At 33.8% G+C, this 17,224-nt stretch overlaps 1 protein-coding gene across 1 annotated transcript in view; it reads left to right on the top strand.

The window, feature by feature from the left end:
- ARID2 (AT-rich interaction domain 2) overlaps nt 1–17,224 on the top strand; it is a 192,344-nt gene that overhangs the window by 174,408 nt on the left and 712 nt on the right. The window contains 4 exon segments of the mRNA XM_074269452.1: nt 11,386–11,524; nt 11,615–11,700; nt 14,202–14,325; nt 14,407–14,498. Coding sequence (XP_074125553.1) covers nt 11,386–11,524; nt 11,615–11,700; nt 14,202–14,325; nt 14,407–14,498 — 441 coding nt within the window.

The following is a 17,224-nucleotide window of genomic DNA, read 5'->3' as shown; positions in this document are numbered from 1 at the left end:
TGCTGATAAGTATGACTCAATTAAAGTTTAAAGGATTTAGCTATCTGAATGGAAAGAAGTCAAAGCAGTTGCGCTATGAATAAAGTTTTTATACATATTAAAAGCAGCATTCGAACTCTGTACTGTCTATAAGGATTTGAAAGTAGATTTCAGAACTAACTACCAAAAATTAGATAACAATGACTGATTTTCTGTCCCATGGAATGAACAGTGATGAGTCTGTAAATGGTAAATAGTAGGAAATAAAGATCAAAATAATTCAAAATAATTTGAACTTTGTTGATTTGACATGATTAATTTCTTAAAAGTCCAAAAACTAAGTAGTCCTATTCCTAGTGGCTTTTTGTGCATTTAGCGTCATAACTAAGATTGTAGCTTCTAAATTCTGTAGCAACATTTAACCACATCCATCCCTCTTTTTATAAAAAGAATTGTTGAGCTAACCTACTCAGTCAACTGCAACAACTAGTTTGACAGCATAACTTATCTTCTGTGACAGTTGTCAGTATTTAGGTTCAGAATGCTATCCCAAATTGATCTCTTTTTTTGCGTGATGTATTAAAGAAAGAATAATGCCTTTCCTGTCAATTGCAATGAATTTGCTTTGCTAGATTCATTTTTATTGATTTGTTTTATCTTGATTTCATTGAAAAAAGCAAGTTCTTGTAGGATTGAACTAGAAAATTTTAGTCATTGCTTTTTGGGCAGCCCCTTTCCCCTTGGCTAAGAGAGTCTCAAATACCCCCAAGAAGTTACACTCCAAGGTTTGGAAAATTTGTTAAGATATTTAAAAAAAAATTGTATGTCTTTAGAAATAGAGATAAGGAAAGAAAGTACATTTTTCTAAAAGGCCCCATAGATAATGAGGTAATACCAATACTAAGCATATATGCACCAAGTGGTATAGCATCCTCATTCCTAGAGTAAAAGTTAAGAAAGCTGTAAGAATTAGGCAATACTAATGGGGGAATCTCAACCTTGCTCTTTCAGAACTAGATAAAACAAACCACAAAATAAATATGAAAGAAGTTAAGGAGATAAATAGAATTTTAGATAAGTTAGGTATGATAGAGCTTTGGAGAAAATTGAACAGAGAAAGAAATGAATATATTTATTTTCTCAGCAATATATGGGACCTACACAAAAATTAAACCATGCATTAGGGCATAAACCCTTCAAAGTCAAATGCAGAAAGGAAGAAATCATAAATGGATTTTTTTCAGATCATGATACAACAAAAATTGCACGTAATAAAGGCCCAGGGAAAAATAAATAAAAAATTAATTGGAAACTAAACAATCTAATCCTAAGGAATGAATGGATGAAACAATAACTCATAGAAACAGTAGATAATTTCATCCAACTGTATGCCAATAAACCTGATAATCTAAATGAAATGGAGGAATATGTATAAATACAGAATTCTCAGATTAACAGAGGAGGAAATAAATTATTTAAATAGTCCCATTTTAGAAAAAGAAATTGAACAACCTATTAAGTTGCTAAGGAAAAAAATCTCCAGGGCCAGATGGATTCACATGTGAATTCTACCAAATAGTTAAAGAACAATTCCAGTACTATGGAAATATTTGGAAATATAGGTAAAGTATTTCACAATTTGGAAAAATAGGGAAACAAGGACTCCTACCAAATTCCTTTTATCACAGACATGGTCCTGATACCTAAACCCGGTGATATTAAAACAGAGAAAGAAAATTTTAGACTAATTTCCCTAATGAATATTGATGCAAAAATCTTAAATAAAATATCAGCAAAGAGAATACAGCAAGTTATTCCCAGGATAACATACTATGACCAAGTAGCATTTATACCAGGGAATGAAGGGTTGGTTCAATATTAGGAAAACTATTAGCATAATTGACTATATCAATAAACAAACTAACAAAATTATGGCTATCTTAGTAGATGCAGAAAAGGCATTTGATAAAATCCAACACCCATTCCTATTAAAAACACTAGAGAGTATAGGAATAAAGTTTTCCTTAAAATGATCAGTAACATCTGTTTAAAGCCATCAGCAAACATTATATGTAATAGGGATAAATTGGAACCATTCCCAATAAGATCAGGGTGAAACAAGGTTGCCCCATCATCATTACTCTTCAGTATTATATTAGAAATGTTAGCTTTAGCTAAGAGAAGAAAAAGAAATTAAAGGAATTAGAGTAGGTACTAAGGAAAGCAAATTATCACTCTTTGTATATGATATGATGGTATACTTAGAGAATCCTAGAGAATCAACTAAAAAACAACTAGAAACAATTCACAACTTAGCAAAGTTGCAGGATATACAAAAATCATCTGCATTTTTATATGTTACCAACAAAGTTCAGCAAGTGATATAAAGAGAAATTTCATTTTAAATAACTGTAGGTAGTATATAAAGTATTTGGGAATCTACCTGCCAAGGCAAAATCATGAACTATATGAACACAGCTACAAAATATTTTCTACACAAATAAAGTGAAATCTAATCAATTGGAACAATATCAAGTGATCATGGGTAGGATGAGCTAATAAAATAAAAATGACAATTCTACCTAAATCTACTTATTCAGCATCATACCAATCAAACTCCCAAAAAATTACTTTACAGAGCTGGAAAAAATAAAGTTTATGTAGAAGAAAAAAAAAGTCAAGAATTTCAAGGGAATTAATGAAGAAAAATATAAATGAAGGTGGCCAATCTGAAGCAGATCTAAAACTATATAAAGCAGCAGTCATCAAAACCATTTGATACTGGCTAAGAAATAGAATAGTTGATCAATGAAATTGGTTCAAGTTCACAATTCACAATAGTCAATGATTATAGTAATCTAGTCTTTGATAAATCTCTGGAATAAGAACTCGCTATTTGACAAAAATTGCTGGGAAAACTAGAAATTAGAAATAGACAGTTATTCCTAATTTGTTTTGCTTTAATGACACCTTTATTTCATTGACTTGGATATTCCTTTTCCCACTGGTGCAGTATCATCCTTGTCATCAGTGATCTTTTCACTAATTTTTCACAGAGATTCTCCCCAACCACTAATAAAAAAAAGTTCCCCCAGTTCTTTTGTATCTCCAAAAAACCACTCAGCTATCCACCTGATTTGTCTCATTCTCTATACATAGCTAGAATACCTTCTTTTCAAATTATATCTAAAATAAACTATAATGCTTTTTATGCTGCTTTTCTATATGTCATCATCAATAATATGCCTTAAACTATTTACACTAGCCATGCATTTCCTTTGTCTTTTAAATTACTTTATATTTTGACTCTTCCAAGATAATGATTTTCTATCATTTGCACCAATATGACAACACCAGGAGGTTATTGATATTAAATTTGCAGCAGTGAGAAGTTTATGGTCACTGACCATATTGTATAATAGCCAAAATGTCCACTCTTCTATTTAATTTGGGAGCCAGCTCAGCCCTCTGGAACATTTGTCATTTTGGAAAAGTGTTGATTATATTAGCAAATATTGATATACACATTCAACCAATTATTGCATTAATCAGGTATAAGATTTTTTTTCAGATGTTTTTCCAGAGTAGTTGGTTTCACTCTGATGGATTTTGTATCCTGAAGTAAATCTTGATAGAATGTTCAGTCTTCAATGTAACAGTCTCCAAGAGTAAATATATAAGGTAGATAACTACCATCATTCTGGTAAACACATTTGGTGAATGTATTATCTCTGTTGTTCACACCTTACATGATATCAGTTATGAGTAAATCCCTGGACAAAGATAAAATGATCTTTCTAGTTCCATTTTGATGAGGTCTTACATCATTTTGCTTTCACATGAAAAGACAGTTTATCTGAGGAAATTTTATGAGGCTGAATTGATTTTGCTTTATCTGAATCAAATGCCTCTGATATTAATGAGCCTGAAACATAGTGTGAGGTTCTATTTTTGTACTTCTACGTCAGTTTTTTTAACCACGAATAATAACTTAGCATTTTTATAATATTTTAAAGTTTACATAAAAAGGAGCTGGATGTAGAAAATTATTTATAAAAATGCCTCTTTCTTTGTCTTCATTGCCAATTCCTTTATAGAGAAAAGAAGGAGAAGAGAGGAAAGGAAAGGACAAGGAGAAAAGAAGGAAGTTTGGTTTAAGTGTCCTTTGCTAAGTACTTTGAAAATACTAATAAATATTATCTCATTTGCTCTTCACAACAATAGTGGAAAGTAGGTGATATTATGGTTTCCATTTTACATTTCAAGAAACTGAGGCAGTTAGAGGTTAAGTGACTTGCTGTAGGTCAAACAGTTAATAAATATCTGGGGCTGGATTTGAACTCAGAGCTTCCTGACTCCATGCTCAGTTCCTTATCTGCTATACTTCTCAGCAGCCTCAGCATGACTTGACTTAGCCAGATGGATAAACTAAATTCTTTTAGTTTTATTTTACACAAAACTATTTTTTAACATTTTGTGAAATCATGTAACTCATAATCTTGGCTCTAGTTTAAATTGTAGATCTTGAAATGGTATCCAGAGATTATCTGAGAAACTAACTTAATAGCTTCCTGTCCTGTTACTATAAAAGTCTTGAACTTAATATCCTAATGTATACTGCATATGGCCTCTGGGTCTTTATTTGTAAATTGAGATTTGAGATGTAGCAGATTTGTAAGAGCTTGAGAGTTGGTCTTAGAAGTTTTGAGTTCAAATCCACATCTTTTTATTTGACCTCAGGTGTGACTTTATCTAAGTTACTTAACCACTGAGCCTCAGTTGCCTCATCTGTAAAACAAAAATGAAGTTTTTAGCTTAGTATGAAAACTGAAGCCCCAAGAATTAAAGTGACTCTCCCATGTCTCACAGGTAGTAAGTAAAGGATTCAGGTCCTCTGACTCCACATTTAATCCTTTCTAATCCCTGTAATAACACATTTCAATGTCAGTGTTTGGAAAAAATGTTAGTGTCACAGTTGAAAAATTCTTAACCTAAATAAGGAGTGGAAGGAATGGCAGAGGAGTTGAACCACTTCATGACTCCAGTCTTTCATTAACTTCATCAAAGCTTTATTTAACAACCTATTAATATATGTTGGGGGAGGAGAAAAAGGGGAGGTTGAATGTCAACTATGTTGACAAAGTAATTAAAAACAATAGCATTTACTTTTTTTAAAAAAAGATTTTAAGTGGTAGAGAGAAATTTAAAATGTGAATAAATAAAATATTCAAAATAACTGAGTTATTAAATTTTTGGAGGAAATATTTTGAAGTGCTTTCTCACTTTGCTAAATTGGACTCCTTATTGCCATTTTGTCCATTTTTTATGAGAAGGGGAAAAAGTCAGAAACTCATTTCATTAACTTCCAACAACTATTTTTACCAAGCCCACCTTTTCTTAACTTAGCATTGATACGAGGGAGAAAGGAAAGATGGTTATGTAGAACTTAGGTCGTCCTATGTGAGACCCTTTGATTTAGCTCTTCCAGCAAAGTGTTAGAGTGGGATTATATTTCAACACTAACGTTCTTCATCCAAGATTAATTAAAGTATTACTCCTCGTGTCTTTCAGTTCTCTGGAAAATATTGGCTATGGGTTTCATTTTTCTGGAAATATAATTAGTACATTTAATGGCCTGGGATTTTTTTTTTTTTTTTTTTTTTAATCTATGGTCCTAATAAATAATAGATATAAAAGAATACTTTGTTTAAGCTTTACTTTGAGCCATTCTAGAAGTAGGAAGTACATGAGGGAGAGCCTGAGAACATTCAGGTGATGGATTCTTTTGAAAGACAGATTCTGTATATGGTTGAATGAACAGAACAGAAAAATTTGGAGTAAAGATGACAGTTTTTGGCAATGGCAATTTAAGCAAAAAGTGAAACATTGCGCGTGGGTGGATACAGACAACTCTGCTGAGAACTGCTGCTTTTATGTTCCCTGAGACAGTGGGCAGGCATAGTTCTCGCTCTGCGTTGCTGATTCTGGACCTTTCTTGTGCCATCTCTCAGAAATCTCTTCTAAGATTTCCTCAATCTGCCTTGAGCAGCTAGGTGGTGCCATGATGCATGGAGTGCCAAGCCTGGAGGCAGAAAGATGCATATTCCTGAGTTCAAATCTGACCCCAGACATTTAGTGGCTATATGACTCTGGGCAAGTCACTTTATCCTCTTTGCCCATCCATTTCCCCATCTGTAAAGTGAGGTGGAGAAGGAAATGACAAACCACTCCAGTGTCTTTGCCAAAAAAAACCCCAAAGAGGTCACAGACAGTTTGTCTAAATTCTTATGGCAATCACTCTCTCTCTTCTGACAATTCATTTAGTACCCATTTTAGTCTTCTTCATCCCAAGCCATGTCCCTACTCAGGGATTTCAGAATTGTGTAGATATCCCCCTATCTCTCACTGAATTTGGAACTTTGTGTGATTATCTTAAATCTATTTATTTTCACTTTACTTGAACAAAATCTAGCTGAATTTCTTACCATGACCCTTCCTCCTTCCGTTTCTGCTAGTTCCCCACCCGTTCCGTAGCTTCATTTTTCGTCCTTCCATAATTTTGACCCCAGTTTATCAACCTGTTGTCTTCTATCCCTTGACATCTCATGATAGCTTTGTTAAACTCCAACTTTTGAATATTTCCATCTTATCATTCTTGCTACCGAAAATCGCACACACTCAAAATTTGTTATTTAATCTCAACAAATGTACATAGAAATCTGATTATTTTTTCTTGATTGATTTTCCTTTCCTAAAGTAGGTTTGCTAGACCTTATCTTCTGAAGCCTTATAAATCATACTCTCTCCACCAGAAACTTTTTTTTTAAATGAGAAAATGAGGACTTTCTGCTGAATTCTGTTCCTCTTTCCACACTTCAGAATTCTGTGTTATCCTCTCTTCTCACTTCCTAAGCTTTCCTTTCTATTTCTTACCAAGCCCCATCCTTTTACATGTGTCCTTCTCTCATACTTTCTTCCTGAAGACTCTTTTGTGACAGTTCTCTCTGCTTGATGATTCCTGTTTGATGTCCTTGCATAATCACCATTTATCATCTGCCCCCAAGAGAATGTTCCCTAAGTTTCATTTCTGGGCTCTACATTTTCTCAATGGTTTTTTCCATCTTTATGGGTTTAATTATTGTTTTTTTTTGTAGATAATTTCTAAAGCCACATATCCAGCTTTAATCTTTTCTGGATTCTAGCCCAACCTCACCAATTGACTGCTGAATATCTTTATCAGATTTTCCCATTTGACATTTGAAATGTACATTATGTTTCTTTACTCCTTACCTACAAATTTTCCTATTTATTTTAAAATATCCTAGTCAAACAGGTTCACAAATTCAAGCATTTTTGATTTTTTCCTCCTACCCCACCCATACAGATTACTTTCCAAGTTTTGTCAGTTGTTTGTCAGTCTACACTGTCTTTTACACTCAACTGCTCCTCTCCATTTATGTGGCATTATCAGGCCCTCTCAGCCTCTTGCCTCAACTCTAATAATAGCGTTCTAATTGGTGTGTCTGTTGATCTTCTCTTCAGTAGCTGTCGAAATCATCTTCCTAATCCATAGGTCTGGCTATGTCACTCCTCAGCTCAATACTCTCAAGTGGTTCCTTATTATATCCTTAGGATTCAGTAAAAAATTTTCTTATTCAAACATTTAACTATTATCTTAACTCATTAATCTATAAATGTGTTTTTATACAGGTTGTCCCCTAATGCCTCAATATTCACCTTCTCTATATCTGCCTTTTAGAACATTTAGCTTTTTTTTTAAGGCTCAGCTCATTGCCACTTCCTATACAAAATCTTTCCTGATTCCATTCCCATTTTACCCTTGTTTTACATTTTGATTGTTAGTGTTTTCTTACAATACAAATCCTCTTCTCTTTCTTTTATGTTGTATAAATATGTCTGTATTTAGTTATCCCCTGTAGCTAGTACTGACAGCCTTCAACACAAGAAATTAACAAATGCCTTTTGAATTAATTAGTTTCACTTGATTTTGCATTTGTTTAAAATTTAATTAAATTTTTTTCTAGTTGATATATTTGAATACCATTCTTTCTTACCAGTGGATTGCCTAAATGAGAGCCTTGCATTAATGTGCTCTTGAGAGAAGACTCCTCTATTCTTCCTTTTCAAATTCTTCAACTCTCTTACTTGATCAACTTCTTGTTACTTTTAGAATCAAATATAATCTCTCATTTGGCATTTAACATTCTTAACCTGGTTCCAGCTTAACTTTTAAAATTTTATTACATATAACTATAATAACCTTCTATACCCAGATTCCAGCCAAACTGACTTTCTTGCTGTTACTCACACTTGAAATTCCATTTGCCTTGCACAAGGTGCTCATTATGCTGAAATTATACTCCCTTTTCACCCTTACCTTTTGGAATCCTTAGTTTCCTATAAAGCCAAGCTTAAGTACCATTTCCTATATTATTAGTTTTCCCTAATGGCTAATATCCCTTCACAAAAAAATTACCTTGTATTTTGTATATACTTATATTTTTGCATGTCCCATATTGAATGTAGTAGGCAGAAATCTTTTTTTTTGTTTTTGTATCTGTAACACCAGCATAATACTTAGCACCCAACAGATGCTTAAACAGGTGCTTGTTGATTTATTCTTTTTTTTTTTTCCCCCTGAGGCTGGGGTTAAGTGACTTGCCCAGGGTCACACAGCTAGGAAGTGTTAAGTGTCTGAGACTAGATTTGAACTCGGGTTCTCCTGAATTCAAGGCTGGTGCTCTATCCACTGCGCCCCTTAGCTGCCCCTTGTTGATTTATTCTTGTGAGAAAAGTCCATTGAGTTGATAATTCATTGTAAGCTGTAGATGCATGATCATATTGTGGAGTACTGAAGGTATACTGAATTTTAAGTCAAGAGAATTTGATTCAAATAATGACTTGCTATTTGTCATCCATGGAACTTTGAACACAATTCCTAATTTATCTGGATCTCATCTTCCTCATTTATAGATGATAGTGCTCATGCTCTGTAAGGTCCCTTTCATCTCTAAGTCTATGAACCTGTGACACTAGAGAAAGATTATAAGTTAATGTGAAAGGCACCTGGTAATTATACATATAGCTAAAGTCAGATTTTCCATGATAAAACAAATCTGTTACTTTTAATTTACCAGTAGATAATTTATATCAAAGATTTAATCCTGAATTCTTTGAGTTAATTGTCCATATAATCTTTTGAAAATTAGTAATCCATACCCATCACCTCCTCTGCATCCCCATTCTTTCACTTATTTTCAATCTCTCTCTTCTGCTGCCTCATTCCTTCCTGCCTACAAATATGCCCATGAGTCTCCTCTCTTGAAAAAAAAAAAAAAAATCTTTGATACATCCATTTCTGCTAACTCTCATCCTTTATAACTAAACTCAAAAAAGCTTCTGCTGTCTCTACTCACCTTTCCCCCTTACAGTCTGGTTCTCCAAATCATCATCCCATCAAAAGCGCTCTCTCCAGTAACCAGTGATCTCTGCAGCCTTTGACGCAGCTGATCACATACTCCTTGCTGTTTTCTTTTCTCTAGATTTTTGGGACATTACTCCCTTATGACTCTTCTCCATCTTCTTTGCTGGACCCTCCAGATCACTTTTTCTAACCATAGGTATCTCTCACAGGGTTCTGCCCTCAGCTCTCCTCTGTTGTTCTTCTCATCAGCTCCTGTGGATTTTAACTTACATCTCTATGCTTATGACTCTCCAGTCTACCTTTCCTGCCCTAGTGTCTCTGTAGACTTCCAACCTCGAAGCCCTCTCTCAGACATCTGGAGCTGGATGTCCAGTAGACATCTTGCCTATAGCTTCAAGCCTTCTTAGACCTTCTCCTTCCCTCCTCCTGGCCTCCTCGTTCCAACTCTCAGCTGAGAGCATTTTCTCTGCTTGTCTCTGGATCTGGGCTGCTGACCGCCCTGGCTTCCTTTATGTCTCACTTAGAATACTCTCTTCTCCTTTATTATTTTCCATTTATCCTGCATATAACTGCATATAGACATCTGTTTGCCTGTCATCTCCCCCATTAGATTGGAAGCATCTTGAAGATATGGGTTGTCTTTTGCCGTTATTGTAGCCCCAGCCCTTAGTATTGTGTTAAACGTGTAGTAGGTTCTGAATAAATAAATTTGTTTATTGAATTTGAATGTCATGTAGAATGGGGACTGGATCTATGATTTCATTGAGATGGGTAAGTCCCAGATAAGTAACTACCTCTACCAATGAAGGTCAGCACCTTCTCTGCAATTTACTGCCTTAGAGTTAAGAGGCCAGCATCCATTATGTCAACAACAGTACTGTTTCTTTTTTTTCACAGTACTGTTTCCAAAAAGTAAGAAGAAGCTTTTCCGTAGGTAGGTCTACAAACAAGTATGAGTAGTATTTTTAAATAGCCTATATTATAGTCATGATTATTACATTTTCCCTTTTACTGATGAAATTATTTCAAAGTATATTTTCTACAGGAATGTTAAAGTATAATCCATAGTGAACAATACAAATTGGACAGGATATCCATGTATCTCTTATTCTCAATTGGACCGCTGTTAAGCTCCCTTTCTATTTAAGACAACAGGCAGTTCATACTCATTTTCCAATGTCAAACGTGTGACTTTGAATTCTAAGATTTCTTCTCCTGACTTTCATTTTAAAGTGGTATTGATAATGCAGAGGCAACGTGGAGCATTGGATAGAGCTGACCTTGAAGTCAGGAAGAACTGAGTTGAGTCCCTCCTCCTCCACATACTGGCTCTGTGACCTTGAGCAAGTCCCTTACTCTCTCAGTGCCCCCAAGCAACTCTCTAAGGCTTTGAATGCACGGCAAGTGCATCTGCTTTCCTAGAGGAAGTTCTTACTGGGAGCTCTCTACACCGATGAAATCACAGGTCCAGTCCAAATATATGTGTGTATGTATGCTTTGTAAAAGTGTGTAAAAAAGTATACGCAGCATGTGATATGTATATGTATGAGAGCAGATCTATTTTCATATCATTTTCATTTCCCTTTGAGAGGTTTTTTGCCTACCTGAAAGAGGGGAAATTGAAGCAAAAGGGTGTTAATCCATTTATAAACTGTATAATTATAAATTTTACAAATAAATTTACATGTTTATAAACACTAATTAAAGCTAATTCCAACAGTTAAGTGTAGCACATGTTTAAAATGTTTTTAAAATAAGAATTTTCTGTAATGACATATATAGACTGCCACCATTCATTCTGAAATCCCCTCTTATGCTATTCTGCCTTTCTTTTGAAGTCAAAATTAAGAAATTTTGATGTAGTAAATAAACTCCCATGTAGAATGTCAGGCTAGTTTTTTACAAAATCATTTTGTTGAAATGACAAAAAAGTAAGTTACTGATTTTTTTTTTTTTTTAAGGTGGTTTCAAACACCATCACAGGTTTTTTACCATGCAGCAACAGAACACGGAGGGAAAGATGTATATCCAGGGCAGTGCTTATGGGAAGGTTGTGAGCCCTTTCAGCGACAGAGGTTTTCCTTTATCACCCACTTACAGGTACAGTTTTCTTTGATATTCTTTATACAGGAAACAGTCTCATTGAATTACAAAATTTAATACATTGTTCTTTTTCTCTCCCTTGAAAAGGATAAGCATTGCTCAAAGGATGCTCTGCTTGCAGGATTAAAACAAGATGAACCAGGACAAATAGGAAATCAAAAACCTTCCAACAAGTAAGAATCATAAAGCATAAAGAAAATGAAAGAACCCCAAATCAGAAGATTCTTAAAATTACAATAAGCAGAATGTTTAAATAGAATGAGCACTGGATTGGCTGTCAGGGATCCTGCGTTCTAGTCTTAGCTTTTCTACCAACTAGCTGTATAATCATAAATCACGTCATTTCTCTGGATGTCCACTTCATGTTCTTTTATAGCTCTGAAATAATAGGATTACATTTCCTAAACATTAGAGGGGTGGCTCTTATTCCTTTTCAAGTCCATTAGACGTTCATGGGTTTATGGAGAAAAGGATCCTTTCCACTCTTCATAGAGGTTAAAGCAACATATCTTACAGATATGTATACTTTAGTTTTAAAAACAGAAATACATTTTTTATCTTCTGTGAAGATGAAAGGTTTAAAAGTATATAACATAGCATACAATGTAGTACCTAAGGATCTAATATAGTACCTACCAGTAAATGCTCCCTGCTACTCTGTGTGCCAAGCACATGCTAGACAGCTCTTTTAGTTATTTAGGATTAAGCAAAGAATGAAAAACATTAATTTTTTCACATGAAATCTTTAACATTATACTTAAAAGTGATTGAATCTGAATATACTTAAAGTTTTTTCCATTTATAATTATTTTAGTCAATACAGATTTTTATATTGGAAAATGAAAGGATTTCCCTGTTTTGCTTAGAGCATTGTCTTCTCCGTTGCCCAAGTTATTTCTCTGCGATCCTTCTTGACACACATAGCATATCAGTTTCTATATCTTGTTAATTCTGCCTCCATAGTGTCTCTATTAACCCTTCTCTTAACCCTCACCTGTACTCTATTTCTTATCACTTTTTACTTTGACTATTGCAGTAGCTTCTTAAATCATCTCACTGCTTCCAGTCTTTCCTCTCTAGAACCCTGCCTCCAAAGAGCTTCTAAGTTGATCTTCCAAAACACGTCTCTGTTACTTTCCATATTTTTCAGAAGGCTCCTTATACTACATCCGAGATGAAATACAAAATACTCAGCTTGGCACAGCCCATCCATTTATCTAATGTTCTTACAATCCAACTGGCTGTCCTTTATATAATATTATTTTTTTTAAGAACAATTTTCTGCATTTTTCCCACTTTGTGCACTTACATAGTTGTCCACATTGGGAAATTACCATTTTCTTAACCTTTTATTTCTTGAATTTCATGACATCTTAATAAGGCACAAATTACATGGCACCTAATAATACACAGGCATTTCCTGATCTTCCATATTTAGTTTGCTTCCTTTCTAAATTACTTTGTTGTATATTTTATGTACTTGTATACATGTTATAACAAGTTGCCCTTGCTCCACTAATTCCTGTGAAATGTAAACTTGGGACTGTTGTGTTTTTTTCCCCAATGTCTAGTATGGTGCCTTACCATGTTCAGTAAAACTTTTTTCAGAATGAATTGTGAGCCCAGGAGACTGTGTTATCACAGAAACCAAGAAAAGAAAATATATGGGTGGGATTTGTTAAGGTAACAGTGTCAGATGTTGTAGAAGACTGGATAAGGACCAGAAAAAAGGCTATTGGATTTACCATTGGCATCTTAAGGAAATGTACAGGATCTCTGAATAGTCTTCCAGAATGGCGTAGTCTTTCTTTCCTCTAGATGTAGAAAACCAGTATTAAATCTTAAAGAGTTAAGTTCCTAAAAAGGAAGACTAAATAGTAACCCTTTAAACTACATGTACTGTAATCCCACATTATAACCGTGTTACAACCTTGTTGTGATTGTAAGCCATCCACACTTGATAATAGCTAACATTTATACTTAGAGAGTTCATTTCATTCTCACAGTTCTGTGGGGTAGGTGCTATTATTATATGTTTTACTGTAGAGGAAACTAAGGCAGAGAGGTCAAGTTGCCCAAGGTCACATGGCTGGGTCCAGCACTTGATTTACTGCTCTACCTTATGTGTCCGTTAACTAAATTTTCTCATAGAAGATGCGCCTAGAGTTGTACTCTAGGTACTCCATTGCAGCACAAAAATTCTGCTTACTCCTTGATTTCCCAATGTGCATACTTAAGCAAAATTACTGTAGCCTAGAATGTTTACATGGTCATTCCTCCATGTATAATTTACCAATTTGTGGGTTCCATTTTCATTTTAACATGCTCATAGGTCTTTTCTAAGGATACATACTCCAGAATTACTCTCTTGTAGTTAATTTAAGATAGTAATACCCCCCCCTCCCTTATAAAAAGAATTCTAGTATTTTTCTCTGGTTTGCTCACTCAACCAAAGCAACTAACTCGAGTGGCCTACATTGGAATAGCTTCTATTTATAAGATCTCAAAAATTAAGTAAAAGCCATGCTTTGCTAAAATTAGCAAAAACAATATCAATAGTGAAGTATGGAAGGCTTTTATTAATCTTTTCCAGGCTAAAAGTAGTCCCTTTGAGAGACAAGGTTTTAATCCTAGTCGGTCTCTTAAACAGTTTTTCTTCCTCTGATTAATTTAGGCAGCCAACTGCAGGGGGTACAACCTCAACTCCTAGAACACAAAAGGCCATTGTGAATCATCCCAGTGCTGCCCTCATGGCACTTAGGAGGGGATCAAGAAACCTTGTCTTTAGAGATTTCACAGTAAGTAGACATTGGATCTCTTTTTCTAAAAAACAAGACTAGTGGGATCTAGCTATTAAACTATTCTTATTTATTTTTAAGGATGAAAAAGAGGGACCAATAACTAAACACATTCGACTAACTGCTGCCTTAATATTAAAAAATATTGGTAAATATTCAGAATGCGGTCGAAGGTAAGTAATGTTAAAGTGATCTCCTGTAATGTTTTCAAAAAGTGAAGTGATGAATTAAGTGAAGAAAAAATTTCATATAATAATTTGGTAGTTTCACATACAAACCATTTATTCTATATTTTGTGTCAAAGTTAGAAGAAATTTTTTAAAAATCTGGTGTAAGAAAAAAAATTAGTTTTAGAAGAATGTTCAGAAAATTTTGTTAATTTGAGGCCTTAAATTGGTAAGCCCAAAAGAAAAGTGAGCCTAAACATGTTCTTTTTACTTAACTTGTTTACATTCATTTTCTTTGGTGGATTATTGGTATCTAAAATAAAGAAAAATATTCTACCACACACAAAGAGTAATAATTCACATTTATATGGTTTTTTGTTTTGTTTTGTTTTGTTTTAACCAAGCAAACCTGTGAAATAGTCCTATTAAATGTTGTTGCCAAACTGAAACTTGGAATCATAGCTTTTAAAATAACTGGTGTATTTGTGAATATCTGTGTCACATAATAAAATATGATTTGCTACAGCTACTAACATCACAGTTTTTATACTTAACCAAGCACGAGTAGATTAAATATTTTGCACCTCATTGGAACCATCAGATTTCACAGTGAGAAACAAAAGAGTAAAACTTCAGAGTTCATATGTAGAATTTTTAGGGGGAAAATATTAGCTATTAGGTCTTAAAGACATTAAAGTTACTATTAATCAAACTTTAAAATGCATTTTTTCTTCTTTACTTTGATCTTATTTAAAGTTGTAATCATAAATCCTTTTAATCTCCCTCTCAGAGAAGCTTCACTATGAATGCAAAACCCATTTGATCAAAAAGATATGTACCAAAATTTATTTATATACCATTTCTGTTTAAAGAAAACCATATTGAAAATTTCTTCTGACTTCTTAACATCATTTATCTTAAAAGTTAAAAAGTACCTGAAGTCATTTTGTTTAGAATCCTACCCAATGAAAAAATCCACTTGTCTGAGAGAAGTTTGTCCAACTTCTGCTTGAGTAACAGAAAGCTATCACTTAAAATAAAGGAAATCAAAAGCAAAATCCCTCATGAAATCTCAAAGTCAAAGATAAAATTTCATATCCTAACTCCAACTCCAAAGCATATATCTGAGTAAGCTTTGGAGTGAGAGTCAAATCTTAATTTTTCAGGGACAACATTGATAGACTAACAAGTTATTTTTTTATTTTATTTTTTTCCCTGAGGCTGGGGTTAAGTGACTTGCCCAGGGTCACACAGCTAGGAAGTGTTAAGTGTCTGAGATCACATTTGAACTCGGGTCCTCCTGAATTCAAGGCTGGTGCTTTAACAAACACTGTGCCACCTAGCTGTTCTGATAGATTTAACAAGTATTGAAGAAGATAGCACCAGATTTTAGTAAACTGCTGGGAGTATTAGAACTTTTTATTTTAAAATGTGTGCTTAATACTAAAATGTGAAGAATGTGGTTGCTTAAAGTTGATTTCTGTAATATGCCAATATTTCTCTGTGGATTTCTATCTTGAAAATCTGTTTTGTCACTGGTTTTTCATTGAATATAAAAATGCATCTCTAAATATTAAATAAATCAGGTTTTAGTAAGGCTTACATAAAAGTATCCTGAGTCAGATCCTTGTTTCCCTTTTCCTTCCCACTTATCCTTTCCTTCATGCCACTCCTTCCCCCAAATAAATTTCCCCATAGAATTAATGTTTTTTTCCTATTGATGGATAGCTATTGTGTCCAAAATAATTGTAAACTAAATATCTTTTAGTTAATTTTCATTTTAACCCCATTAAGATTATACTATTTATATTCCACCTACCCAAATACAAAATGCTTTTTTTTTTTTTAAAACATGACACCCGTGTATGAATTAAGTCAAAATTATGGGTGACTTCCCCCCACACACACAAGCTGAAATGTAGCCATTTCACATACTTGGTGATTAAATCCTAGAACTTTTGGGGAATAATTTTTAGCTTTAGTAAGTTTTCCCTTCCTTTTGTTTTAATATGGCAACTCCCAAAGTGCCATTTTAAAAATTATGTTCTTTCACAAATTTGGTCCATTTTATTCACCAACAGTTTAGGACTCATTTTTTTCCCCCCACAGGTCATTTTCTAAAGCAGTATTTTAGGTCTCAATTGTTCTCATAGTTGAAGTCACATGATTAAGCTCAAAACCTGCCACTTAATATCTGTGTGGTCATAAGCAGTACACGTAATTTCTTTAGGGCTCCTCAGTTTTTATATCTCTATAAAGACAAGATTGAACTTGAATTTTTATTATACCAGCTATGTAATGTGCAACCTTTTGACCCTGGGGTCTTAACCTGGAGTCTGTGAAGTTCTTTTTGTTTTGTTTTTTTTAATTCTAATTACTATACCTGCTATTACATAGCAGGTACTTAATAAATGTTTATTGATTTTATAATGCTATTTATTTATTTTACGCACCTAAACACATTCTGAGATGGGGTCAACAACTGCCAAAAGAGCCCATGACAGAAAATATAGAAAATAAAAGAAACTCTTCCTTGGTCTTTTCTAGAATCTCTCTCTCTCTCTGTCTTTATATATATATATATATATATTAATTCCTTGTTTGTAAAATTAGAACTGAAAAGTAAATGATTATCTCTGAGGTGTCTCCCAGCACAATTACTTAAAATGTTAATAAATTAAACAATGTCTTTGTTTAGAAATAAGATGATCTCCGGGATTCACTGAAGAGCA

This window comes from Sminthopsis crassicaudata, chromosome 5 (assembly GCF_048593235.1).
Source record: "Sminthopsis crassicaudata isolate SCR6 chromosome 5, ASM4859323v1, whole genome shotgun sequence".
Taxonomy (NCBI): Eukaryota; Metazoa; Chordata; class Mammalia; order Dasyuromorphia; family Dasyuridae; genus Sminthopsis; species Sminthopsis crassicaudata.
The sequence above is the reverse complement of the archived record's forward strand: the minus strand, read 5'-3'. Positions and strand labels throughout refer to the sequence as shown.